This window comes from Zootoca vivipara, chromosome 6, assembly GCF_965207765.1.
Source record: "Zootoca vivipara chromosome 6, rZooViv2.hap1.1, whole genome shotgun sequence".
Classification (NCBI taxonomy): Eukaryota; Metazoa; Chordata; class Lepidosauria; order Squamata; family Lacertidae; genus Zootoca; species Zootoca vivipara.
Genome location: NC_142589.1, coordinates 56,035,959 through 56,048,665, shown reverse-complemented (window position 1 = coordinate 56,048,665; position 12,707 = coordinate 56,035,959). Strand labels below are relative to the sequence as shown.

Sequence of the window (12,707 nt, the reverse complement as noted above, 5' to 3'; positions counted from 1 at the left end):
AATCTGCTATTCTTTTGTGCCATAGTTCAGTGGTAGTGCACCTGCTCTGCCCACAAAAGCACACAGGTTCTGTCCCCAGTGACATCCCCAAGTAGGGCTGGGAATGTCCCCTGCCTGGAACCCTGGAGAGCTGCTTCCAGTCAGTGCAGACAGTGCTGAGCTAGATAGGCCAATGAACTGACTCAGTATAAGGCAGCTTCCTATGTTCCTGTGTTGAAGTAGCCTGTAGAGATAGGACTGGGCTTTGTGAGCAGTGGTTGTTAGGAAACATGGAGGCTGTGGTTTTCTGCTGGTGGTTGTAAGGGATCACAAATACGTAGCACCCAAATAGGGTCTCTTCATTTCATTTTTAACCTTCCTAACACCTGCTGGAACCGACGTTAAAGCATTAAGAATTCTAATACAAGGTTGCCAGGCAACCTAAAGGCTGCGTGGTGACAGCCCCCCTAAATGTGGTTGCTAGGGAAAGGGGTGTGCACCTCCCTCTAGTGGCTGTGGGAAGGCAACAGCAGCCGTGACACACTTTTCTCCTGCGGTGATGCTTACTGGTGGTTACAACACTCTAGCCTAGGGTAGACTGTACCTTTAAGAGTTGTGTAAAATCGATTTCAAATGGTGCTGCTTCTCTTGGCCCTGCCTGGCAACCTGCACTTGATGAAATTACTTCTTCTAAACAATTCTTTTAATCACCCCCCCCCCAAAAAAAACCCAACACCAGCCATACGTTCCTTTGCCTCTTGGCCACTCTACACGGCCACACTTGGGGGAAGCTGTCTCTCATGCTGTTGAACATATGACCCTGTCCTCCTTGCAAAGCTTTACACCTGTAACCCACATAACTCCCAAGTCAATCTAGTCCATGAAGCTGCCTTATACCAAGCCACACAATTTGTCCATGTATTGTCTTCTGCACCTGGAGGAGGGGCAGGGGGAAGGAAAGGGGACTGGATCCAGCCAGCAGGATGGATCCTTACCTTTCCCACACCCCTGCAGGCCATGCCTGACAAATAGGTGGGGCCACCCACCTGTCAATCATCCGATGTCACAATGACATCAGACGAGCCGTTTTTGCATAGCACTGTCTACAAGAGTTCTGACAATCACCTGATCATTGGAGTTCCCAAAGCACTGTGCATGGGGCTTTTAGCCCCACATCGGTTGTCAGGTGTAGGACAGCTGAGCATGGCTTGATCAAAACAACATTGTGGGCCAAATGGAGAGACCCGGTGGTCCTAATTAGGCCCATAGGCTGAAGATTCCTCACCACTGCTCTACGCTGACTGGCAAATGGTTCTACAAGTACTGAGACAGGGGTATTTCCAACCCCAGTACCTGAAGCCTTATTACGTGTAGAAGCAAGGAACTGAACTTCTATGGGCCCCTTCGGGAACTGGCACAATTTGGCACAGAAGGGATTCATTTGCATTGATGAGATTTTTAGCAGTTTTACACCCGTGTTGGACTGCGGGTGTTGACATTCCTCCTATTGCACCGCATGCATATTTGATTTTTGTGTTTCCTTCCAGTCTTTTGCAACTTCTTATAGATCACAGTACTTTGTTTGTAGCTTGCTTTTCCAATTATACTGTGTAAATATAATGAGAATATATTTGCTCCCTAGAGATGCATTTCCTGTGCCTCTGGTTTTGTCTCAAGGAGCGTGAAAATACCACACCTCCTCACCCCTTTCCGAAGCCAGCTCTGGCCACCAACCCCCTTGGGTTATGTAATCTCACAAAGAAGCACTCCAGCAGGCAGACTTTTCTTACCTTCTGACCTTTCGTTCCAGATTCCCCAGGTTTTCCCTGAAAAAGTACAGCAAGCAATATAAGAGAAAAAGCTTTTCTGCTCAAACTTCACTGGCCCCTTGGATCCTGCTACAAAGACAGTCTTTCCAACAAATCAAGTCTTCCAGGCAGCCTAATAAGAGAAGCCCACTAGAAATTGGTTCCCAATTCTCACCCCTGTTTATCTTCTACACTGAGCTTCTGTACCAGTTTGTCTAATTTAAGAGGAACGTACTATGCCATAGACTCACCAAACCTTTTTACCTGCCCCAGGTATCACAGAATTATAGAGTTGGAAGGGTCGTCTAGTCCAAACCCCTGCAATGCAACTTTTTATTTCGCCTATGGGAACCACCTTCCCTCTAGCTCTATTGTCACCCCCCCCACTCCTCTCCAATGGAGGTGCACACCAAGGGTCACTTACTGGTTTTCCAGGAAGCCCAGTACCGGGAAGCCCTGGCTCACCCTTCTCTCCTGGAGGCCCTGGAATGGAAACCATGGCCTCCCGACCTTCCAGAGAGGCAGGGCACTCGGTACAAGGTGCTCCCTACAGGGGAGAGAAAATGAATTGTGATACAAGAAGGCAAAACAGGGGACATGAATAAAAGAGGAGAGGCCCACAGATTGTGAGCAAGATGAATAGCTCACTTATCTGAACAGGTTACACAACCATTTTCATGCTTTGATACCAATTTGCTCACCTTTTCGCCTTTGACTCCTGAATCTCCAGTGTCCCCTTTGGACCCTCGGGCTCCCTAGAATTACAGGAGGAGTGAGAATCTGCTGAGCTTTGAGCATAAGCACACAATGAGAGTAAAGGTTGGGGGTGGGGTCCTTTCCTAGATTTGGAGCATTCCTTGTGGTAGAGATACAATACATCATGGCATTACCATTCTCGGCATTACCATTCTCAGGTGCCTACCCTGTGGAATGCCCACCCAAAGAAATAAACAACTATCTGATGTTTAGAAGACATCTGAAGGCAGCCCTGTTTAGGGAAGTTTTTAATGACTGATGTTTTAATGTATTTTATTTTTTTTTAATTTTAATGTTGGAAGCCGCACAGAGTGGCTGGGGAAACCCAGCCAGATGGGTGTGGTATAAATAAAATTATTATTATTATTATTATTATTATTATTATTATTAACATTCATTAGAGTTAATTTGGAAGCATCATAATGTCCTGAAGAGCAGTACGCAGTTTCTCTTCAAGCATGAACTGAAGATTTTGAGCTTGATTCAATAAAAATCTTGAGGTCTAGAAACTATGCTAGGGGACAATTCACTAGACCAGTGTTTCTCAACCTTTTTTGGGCCAAGGCACACTTGTTCCATGAAAAAAATCACGAGGCACACCACCATTAAAAAAGTTAAAAAAATTAACTCTGTGCCGCCCTATATTGACTATATAATTATGACTGTAAGAAACACTTGCCAATTGCTGTGTTGGTTGCAATCTCCTGTAATAAGACTTCACAAGCCGCTGATTTCTCTGCCAGCACAATCCTTTGCTCAGCAAGTTTCAGGTTGAGCTCATCCAGCCAGCTTCTTTAAGTTTGTCTAAAACCACCCTCCCGTGGTGGTGGCTGTTGAGAGCTGCGCTCGCCCCGCGTCGTGACCCGGCCGGCTTCCTTTCCGGCGGGTCAGTGTTTTACATTGGCGGCCGCCAGGCACTTGACAATGCAAATAGCCCTTCTCGTCATCGCACGTCGCGGCACACCAGCCAGTGTCTCGCGGCACACTAGTGTGCTGCAGAACAGCGGTTGAGAAATGCTGCACTAGACTGTCTAGCAAGCAAAGTAAAAGACTAATACAAAGAAAATTGCATAGAGTTTCATATTTCATATTAAAGAACTGGATGTTTGGTTACCCTGGTTTGCTCTTTTTTCATCCTGTGGTTTTGCAACTCTGTATTACTGTTTTTGTGTTTACAGGTAGGTAGCCTGTAGTATCTGAAGAAGTGTGCATGCACACGAAAGCTCATACCAATAACAAACTTAGTTGGTCTCTAAGGTGCTACTGGAAGGAATTTTTTTTATTTCGTTTTTGTGTTTGTTACGTATCTGGTTTTTTCCCTGAGCGACAGTGACTTATTAACTCTCCCAAATCCCTTTATTATCTGACTTTGTTCTTGTTTTCATATCTTCTAATGCTGTTCAGATCACAAAAGCCAGCTCCCAGAGGGCAACCAACACACTCTAAACTTGCAGAACTTTCTCATACTCACAGCTTTGCCTGCAGGTCCTACAGCTCCAGTATCTCCCTAGGTACAAAGAGGAACAGGTGAGTTGCTGAAGACAGAAAATGGCTGCAACAATGCTTAAATGATCTACAAATGATCTTGAAACAAGAAAACTGCTGCTCAGAGGAATCTGACATAAGGAGGATCTTCTTGTTTCACCTCTTGTATATTTATTTATTTATAAAATTTACAAACTGTATGTGGCCTGGACACACACAGCGAGCGAGCAGAAGGCACCATGCATCTTTACAGAGGTATTATTACCCTGTGATAAAAATCACTGGATTCACCCTCAGGTTATGGCTAATTTCACTTGCAGTAGTACAGAGATTCTCCTGCCAACCTAGCAGTTCGAAAGCACATCAAAATGCAAGTAGATAAATAGGAACCGCTATAGCGGGAAGGTAAACGGCGTTTCCATGTGCTGCTCTGGTTTGTCAGAAGCGGCTTTGTCATGCTGGCCACATGACCTGGAAGCTATACGCCGGCTCCCTCGGCCAATAATGCGAGATGAGCGCGCAACCCCAGAGTCGGTCACGACTGGACCTAATGGTCAGGGGTCCCTTTACCTTTACCTAGTACAGAGATTAAGGAAGATACTTGGAACCAGCCCTCTGACTTTCTCCTGAAAATTTGCTCTTACCTTTTCTCCTTTGAGTCCAGACAGCCCCGGAAGGCCATCTTTGCCCTGAAAGCAAATAAAAGAAAAATAAGAAGAATAATTTCAGTGAAGGAGTTGGCAGAACCAGGAAAAGTTCTGGATGTGGTTTTAGCCAGGATAGTACCTTAAGATTAGAACACTCAGACCTGCTCTCATTTTGAACATTCTATCCGTACAACCAATCCAAACAGCTTCGAAACCAGCTTTGAAACTGCCACAACATCCCATCAAACCCTGAGGACTGCCGTTCTGTGAGATCATCAAGAATGCTTCTCAGAACTAGAGTTCCACAGGCTGAAGAGGATTAAATGGGTTTGTACTGTGTAGACTTGCCTGCTCGCAGAAACTGCCCAGGGGATTGCACGTGCTTTTCTATCATCATGAGGACTAGAAACCCTTGTGTTCTTTCATATTCTCACTTCAGTACTGGCACTCACTTCACCCTTGTTCTTCGCATAAGTCCTTGCTGTGCCCTACACTAAAGGCAAGAGGCACGATGACCCTATACTTACGGGAAGGCCAGGCAGGCCAATTCCTGGAGGTCCTGGTTCTCCTTTGGGTGCTTCTTTCTGAAGCTGCAGAGCTGCAGGGCTGCATGACTGACACTGATCTCCCTTAAAGAAGAAGAAGCACAATCCTTGGTATGAGCGAGGAATAGCTCATTTCATATCAGTACAATGCAAATGGTGATACAGATTGCAGGATATGGTACAAGCCTGTTCCCCCACCCCAACTGCCTGCACTGTGGGAAAACTGCTGGTTTGGGACAGACATAGATGGGTAGATTTCAGTAAGCCTAAAATGCATGGGTTTCCTTGTTTACATGAAGTACAAAATTGACTTTGCAGTAAGTTTCGTGTGCGTGTCTGAAATAATTTGCACAAAGGTGTCCAGCAGTCTTGTAAACAACCACATGCCTAGCCACCTGCGGTGAGAAACAACTGGCTAAAGGCAACGAGATGGAGGAGTTGTGTAAAACCTGTTCCTTTTCATCAGCAAAACTTCATCATCACCTTGTTCAGAATACAAAATTCACCCAACTCAAAGCACTCCCTGTTTTTTTTTTGTTTTTTTTACAAATGAAGCAGTATTTCCCTAAGGGGTTCTGCAGTTTGCAAGCTAAAATGAGAATCTGCAGGCATGCAAAAGATGCTGTTAGTTGAAGATTGCTTTCAGTCTAAGCCCTTGCTACTAATCACAACTAAAGCAGAGATGTGTGCAAGTGCTCCCCAAAGGCTACAGAGAACTTTGGACAAGCCCAGGATTAAAAGAAGAAGGCCTGCCCTAGGAATTCCACTCACATTCACTCGAATGCATCTCATGATCAAGGACTGTGCTTTATCAGAATCCGCAATCACATAATCCCAATTCAATTGAACGCCAAGTAGAATCCCTGTGCAAATTTTCCTTGTACATCATGGGGAAGGTTGGGGACTAAGCGGTGGGAGAGAGCACACATGAGGACATTTGTGGTGGGGCTTATGTGCACAACTCTTCTCTCCCCCCCACAGTGTGAGTGTGACCCCTATTGAACCAAAGCAAAAATAGGGGCTAGAGATCATATGAAAAGGAAATGGCCACATACCTTCTCCCCTTTAATTCCATTGATCCCAGGGTCCCCCTGAAGAATGATAAAAAAAAGGGAGAGGAAAGAATCAGAAGGCAATGGAAAAGTTCATGCCACCAGCAACTGGGTGAGGCATCTGAGCCTGGGTGCTGTTGGTGGTGCTGAGAGGGCATCAGCAAGAGACACACCTGCTGTACCCCATCAATGGTTGCTTCAGTTTAGGCAAACCAGGAACATGTTACAGAATCACAGAATTGTAGAGTTGGAAGGGGCCCTCCAAGGGTCATCTGGTCCAACCCCCTGCAATGCAGGAACCACAGCTAAAGAATCCCTGGCAGATGCCCACCCAACCTCTGTTCAAAAGTGCTTCTGGATCCACACAGCTCACAGTCTCAACAGACCACAATGGGCCACATCAACTGGCCCTCACTTGATTCCTCCACAGAATTGGTGTATCCTGGGTCACATCAACTTCCCATGCACTCATTTGTAGGTCTGCTTTGTGCCATTTCGGCTTTAATTTGAAGAGTGTTTTTTTTAAAAAATGAATGAATATGCATTTTAATAGGTAACAAATTCAGAAATCTGTCACAATTCTTGAACCAGTGAAGTGAGACAGTGCCCTTCAACTTTGTGTCTCCAGATGTTGTTGGTCTACAGCCTCCACCATCCCTGGCCATTGGCTAAGCTGTCTGGGAACAATGGCAGCTGTAAGTCAGCAACATCTGGAGACCTAAGGTTGAAGAACACTGACCTGAAGGATGCCAGGTGGGGCAGTTAGGCTGTGTGCCATCATCCAGTTCACTCTGTCTAGAGGAGGGAACTGCAGGGAAAGCCGCCACACCTGTCAGGGAAAGATTCATGCCCAAAGGCTGTAGGTGAGATTAGTTCATCACAACATCTAAGCTTCTGGGTCAAGGGATACCTGTTCTTGTTGGTTACAGGCCATCTTGATGGACATAGCAAACTACCTGTAATTGGGTCAAAGCCCCGTGCTGGTCTGGCAGGGACTCTCTGGGATATGAGGGAGATGGTCCTTTGTGTCACCTGATCCTTTTTTAAACCAGAGATGCAAAGGATTCGACACAAGGCTTTCTACAGGTAAAGCATGTGCTCTGACTTGGGCCTTCCCCTTGCTCTGCTCTTAATCTCACAGAAAGTGAATCCGAAACCTACCCTGCTGCCTTTGAGTCCTGGAGGGCCAGGCTTGTCCTGAAAGAGAAAGGCGGGGGGGGGGGAGGGGGAGACCAAAGGAAGAGCTTAGAATTCCAGGGCCCTATAACGCAGCAATTGCCCCACCAACCAAACACCTTTGCTCCTTAGAATCATAGAACTGTGAAGTTGGAAGGTACCTCCAAGGGTCATTTAGTCCAACCCCTTGCAATGCAGGGATCTCCTTGTCTGTAACACCCTCAAGGGATAAATCCTTCACCCAGTGCCCTGGGACTCACCGATTTGCCTGGTTTCCCTGGAGGTCCAGGTTCCCCTTTGGGCCCCGGTTTCCCAGGGAGGCTGACTGCATTGTTCCCGTCAGGGATAGTGGGGCAGACTTCACATGGGTCCCCCTGTTGAGAGACATTCAAGATGCTGTGAAGAAGATTTGAACTAAAGGAAGACAAAACAAAGGCAGCAGGGCCAAAGGAAAAAGGTCTCCATTGCCTCCTTCCCCAAAACGGAAAGAAAATTATTTAAACAAAAGGCATTAAGATGAATTATTCCTGAGACAAAACATGGTTAGATCCTCTTGTTCAGGCATGTGGTTTTTGGGAGCTGGGGGGGGGTGGAATAGAGGGCAGAGCAAATTAGAGGGATATAACTGTGGAACTCCTTCCCCACAATGGTGCCTGTTGCGTCTCACCGTACAGCTTTTGCTATATTCCTGAAGATAAGCCTCTTTACCCTAGTCTTTTACAGCTTAAGCATTTTGCCTTCAGACACCCACCTCTTTTGCTGTTTATTAATCCTGCTCTGGTTGGAAAAGTTTTGCTTTTTTATATGTAATTGTAACTGTTTTATCTGTTGTTACAGCTGTATAGTGTATTGCTATAACCTGACCTGGGACCCTATGGGAAGGGCAGGTTAGGTTCATTATTAGATGTGGCGATAATGGAGCTTGGGGTTCAGGATCCTCATGCCCTTCTCTGAAACCAGAGAATGCACAGGCTTTGCCTTGATCCTGCCTTCCTTCTACTCACCTTGTCTCCTTTCAGGCCTGGGACCCCGGGTTTTCCCTGCAGAGAAAGAAGGAAGGTTTCCGTTTGTGATGCAACTCCTTTTTTGTACACTGCGTTGAGGTTTTTCTACACTTAAGTGGTACAGTATATACATTTTATGAAATATATAAACAAACTCCTGCGAGACCAGGTACTAGTGAAAGTTAATGTGTTTGCAGATCAGGAAATCTGCAGCCTAAACTTATTCATGTGTATCTGGAAATCAATCCTAGGGAACTTCAGTGGAATTCCTGCCAAGTAATTGATGATGTCATGGGCCCCCCAGTGAGGGACCTGGCTGGGCATAGGTGGAGAAGAGTTGGCTGTGGATGATCCTGGGAACTGGCCCAGTGGGTAGGCACAGATCATGCCAGAGTCTGGGGAGCTTGATGAGCCACCTGGGGAGGAAGATCATGGGGAAGGACCTACTGTGGGCGGGGAGGGGTTTTCCTACCCCATCTCCCCATCAGTCACCCCAGAGCACAGCTCATGCACAGTATCCATCTCTGAAGTCATTAGAGGCCGCCCCATCTACTCCACCCGCTGCAGAGGAGTTGGTGATGCCTTGTCCATTGCCAAGGTAATAGAGATGCCAGCACAGGCATGGACAGATAGTTCTGCTTGCCACATTAAGTTGTGCTGCCCTGTTCCCATATAGCAGGACTATAGGGGGGCATGCTGATTGTCAGATCAATGGGCAAAGGATGGCTATGTTTCAGTTTGCCTATTATTTCAGGAAGTGTGAATTATGTAGGTTTGCCCTTAAATGCAAACTGAACCGAATTTCTTCCCCATCCCTATAGTCATTGTCACAAAAATGATTTATTTCGCCTTTACGATCCCATTCCACACAGACACTCCACCTGTCTTTTGAATGGCCCTCAAAGTCTTCCCACAACTCCTCTGGCTTTGCTGTTTCCCACCAGTCTTCCCCCACTGGCAGAAACCTCAGCTGTTGAGCAGTGATAGACTTTTAACAATCTAAGCAGCCTTTAGGGAGCAAGGGCTGGGCGTGGAACGAGGCATGACTTCATTCCCAACAGCTGCATTGTTTATTCTCCCTTTATGTCATTGTTAAAGTGTGACACTTAATGCCAACTGGAGCGCCGCAACAGAATGCTGCAGTACATTCCTGGCACACGTGCGTTGCTTGAGCCTGCGGAATCGGCATCAAAGGCAGGTGGTTCTGCTCTGATTTGAATCTTCACATCCAAAATGTATTGGCTTATTGTAGCCTTTTGGACATTTTGCATGCAAGTCCATAAAGCCTGAGCCCTCTCCATGCACGCCAGTGCATGAATTGACCTGGGGGATAGCTCCACCTCTGGTTTGCAAAGAGCTACTCCGTCTCAGCACATTCCTCCTACCTGCAACAGGGATATAACAGTGAACTACACCATAGGGGTCTTGTGTGCTACTCTCTCAGCTCATCCTCAGCAGTGCAGCGATACAAGCAATGGATAAAATGACAGGGTTAGTTATAAGCTGCTCTCTGCACTTTAGCCAAATCCCCAACCAGCAGTGGGGGGACCTAATACCTCTGGACAACACTGCAAGTTTGTTGTAAACCACTTGGAACTTGAACTCCACCATTCATTGTGAAATACACTTAAGGGCTGCCATAAGCCAGTCTTGCTTGGCAAAAGCACCTTCCAGCCTGCAGTTTGTGGACAATGGACTGCACTTGCTTTGGAATTTGAGTTATTATAGGGCCATCTGAGATATTTTTTCACCCACCTACCACAGTTATCTTGAGTCTGCTTGTGCACGGGTGGCACAGGTTTGTCTCCAGCTCCGTAATCAAGAGGAGTTACAAATCAGTATCATATACATATCATAAATAAACCCAGCAACTGCCCAATAAGCAAGGTCCCACCCAGCTTCCCTGACTGTCACTCAGTGGTCACATGACCTGGGTGGAGAAAGCCTAGTCAAGAGCACAGAAATATGCAAGGCAGCCCGCGCTCCCATCACTGGGGTTCCGGGATCTGCTGCAATTTCGTGGATCCTCCCCACTTTGCTTTGCTGGTTTACTCACTGAAGGAGGGACTTACTGGCTTTCCACTTGAGCCGCCTGGCCCTGGAGGTCCTGAGCCCCCCTGGAAATAGAGAAATGGAGAATAAGATCCACGTAAGTCGGTTTGGACACAGTAGCCACAGACAAGAGAAAAAAACTGGGACATGATAATCACTGGGGCTATTCAAAGCTATGTGCATGGTTATGCCTACCTTCTCTCCTTTGGGACCTGGTGGGCCACCGGGATCACCCTAGAATGAAAGCAGAACAGTATTTAGAAGCTGAATGATCCACCAAGGTCATTGCTATCCCAAACAGGACCCAGAATATGTGCCACTTCTGCCACTTCTTGACTCTCTCTTTCTAGGCACAGGTCCATGCTTAAAAGCTCTGCATCTAAGAGTTTGTTTTTGTTTGTTTTTTGCCTCGGGAATTTCCCCATGCAAACCAGCTCTTTAGTGCCCAATCAGAGCTAACACCAATTCAGGCTTTCTGTGGATTGCCCCTTGCTCCAATTGACCTTTAAAGAGCAGGGTTTTTTTTTGCAGAGATAGCTCTGGGGAAGGAAAAAAAAAGATGCCTGGAAGTGGAGCACAGGCCATGCCTGGGGAGCGAGAAGGAAAGGTAAGTGTGAATAAGGCCAAGGTCTGCTCTGCCCATTACATACCCCATATCCTGTATAACTTTTGAACCCATGACTATGAAAAACATAACAGAGGGGAAGTTGCATTGCAGTCTTCAAAACACTTGTGCCCTTTGTTACCGTGTATACATTTGGCATATTTCTATTTAATTTAACCTGAGTTTGACCTTTGCTTCGTTCCTTCTATCTTGGTTATGGAGCTGTTAAATTATGCTGACAGGGTGGGAATCTGTGTACTTGCCCTTTCCCAAGCTGATCACACTATCCTCCATCCAGGCAAGCAAGAGGCATTATCAGAGTTCAAAGGAACATTACAACCAAGGGGGATATGGAGCAAGGCTGGTGAAGGTGGGTGGGAGGGCAGGGGAAAGCAGCTGTGGCCAGGGAGGTGGGTGTTGCCTGGGATGAGTCCCAAAGGCCAGGCAAAGAGGCCTGGACCCATTGTTCCCCACCCGATATGGAACCCTAAGTGGTTGAGAATATATGAGAGACTGGACTCCCGGGGGTAGAGGTGGCTGGCTGGCACTGGCTGGCACTGGTGGTATCTGGGGGAAGATAAGAATGGATTGTGCATACAGGCTTCCCCCAGGCCCCTATTTCAGATTCCTGAAAAGCAGCTCCTCTCAGCAATTCTTTTCACAAAGCTGTCAGTGCTGTGAACATTGTTTAGGCTCAACACCCACTGGCTGTTGCTCGATGTTTCTCCTGGCTGCCAGTGGCTGCGCTGGAACAGGACCAAAATTCTATAAATGCCTTTCTTTCTTTTTTAAGCACTTTTGAAAAATAACCAAAACAAACACAAAAGACAATGAAAAATATCACCAGAGCGATGCTGTGGTTGGGCCAACAGCTTACGAGGAACTGCAAGGCATTAAAAGGGTTTGTTTGCACACGACACTGCAGGCGGTGCGAGTTTTAAAAAGAGCTCCAAATTTTGCGCCTAATTGTTCAAATTGAAAGCCCGCACATATTTTTGTTTGCATAATAAAACATGTAACCTAGATTTGGGTCAATGCATTTGCTCACATTTACTCTCCCTGAACTTCTGCTGTTCCTCGCCATTCCCTTGCCCATTCCCTTCCCTTGTCTCCTGATGTTACCTGCCCTCTGCTATCAAAAGATAGATGTAAGCTCCCTGGGGCAGAGCCTTTCTTCTTTGCATGGTACTGTAATTCTCATCCTCATCATCTGCTGCTTGTCAGAAAGAGGGATAAAGGGGTAAAGCAGAACATCAGAGCTTCTCTCCTGGATCCCTGTGAAGTCCTGCTCAGCATCACCTGCCTCCCTTCATGTCATCTGACGCTATTGCTTACATGTTTCCTAATTTATCTCCACAACCATAAGGCCTGGAAACGTATTTTTAAAACTTAACAAAATCCTGTGGTTAGTGAGGGGTGCTATAAGCAACCAAAGGGGTTTCTTGGTTACATTTGGAACAATTTAAAGAAGAACTAGGAAGCAGTGAGCTTGCTGGTTGGGGAAGTGGGGTGAAGCGTTAACAGGTGATAGAGAGGAGGAACTATTCAACTCTTGTATTGGCTCAAGGGGGGTTATGTTTGACTTAGAAAAACAAGAAA

The 12,707-nt window shown here is 46.4% G+C and overlaps 1 protein-coding gene across 6 annotated transcripts in view; it reads right to left on the bottom strand.

The window, feature by feature from the left end:
* Positions 1-12,707, bottom strand: part of COL16A1 (collagen type XVI alpha 1 chain) — a 129,851-nt gene that overhangs the window by 49,123 nt on the left and 68,021 nt on the right. For all 6 annotated transcript variants that reach the window (XM_035121180.3, XM_035121183.3, XM_035121185.3 and 3 more), the window contains exons 19-30: positions 10,700-10,738; positions 10,525-10,569; positions 8,453-8,488; positions 7,709-7,822; positions 7,434-7,469; positions 6,276-6,311; positions 5,203-5,304; positions 4,673-4,717; positions 4,015-4,050; positions 2,489-2,542; positions 2,212-2,334; positions 1,770-1,805 (exon numbers count right to left, since the gene is read on the bottom strand). In XM_035121180.3, the coding sequence (XP_034977071.3) occupies positions 1,770-1,805; positions 2,212-2,334; positions 2,489-2,542; positions 4,015-4,050; positions 4,673-4,717; positions 5,203-5,304; positions 6,276-6,311; positions 7,434-7,469; positions 7,709-7,822; positions 8,453-8,488; positions 10,525-10,569; positions 10,700-10,738 (702 nt within the window). The remainder of the gene's footprint in view (positions 1-1,769; positions 1,806-2,211; positions 2,335-2,488; positions 2,543-4,014; positions 4,051-4,672; positions 4,718-5,202; positions 5,305-6,275; positions 6,312-7,433; positions 7,470-7,708; positions 7,823-8,452; positions 8,489-10,524; positions 10,570-10,699; positions 10,739-12,707) is intronic.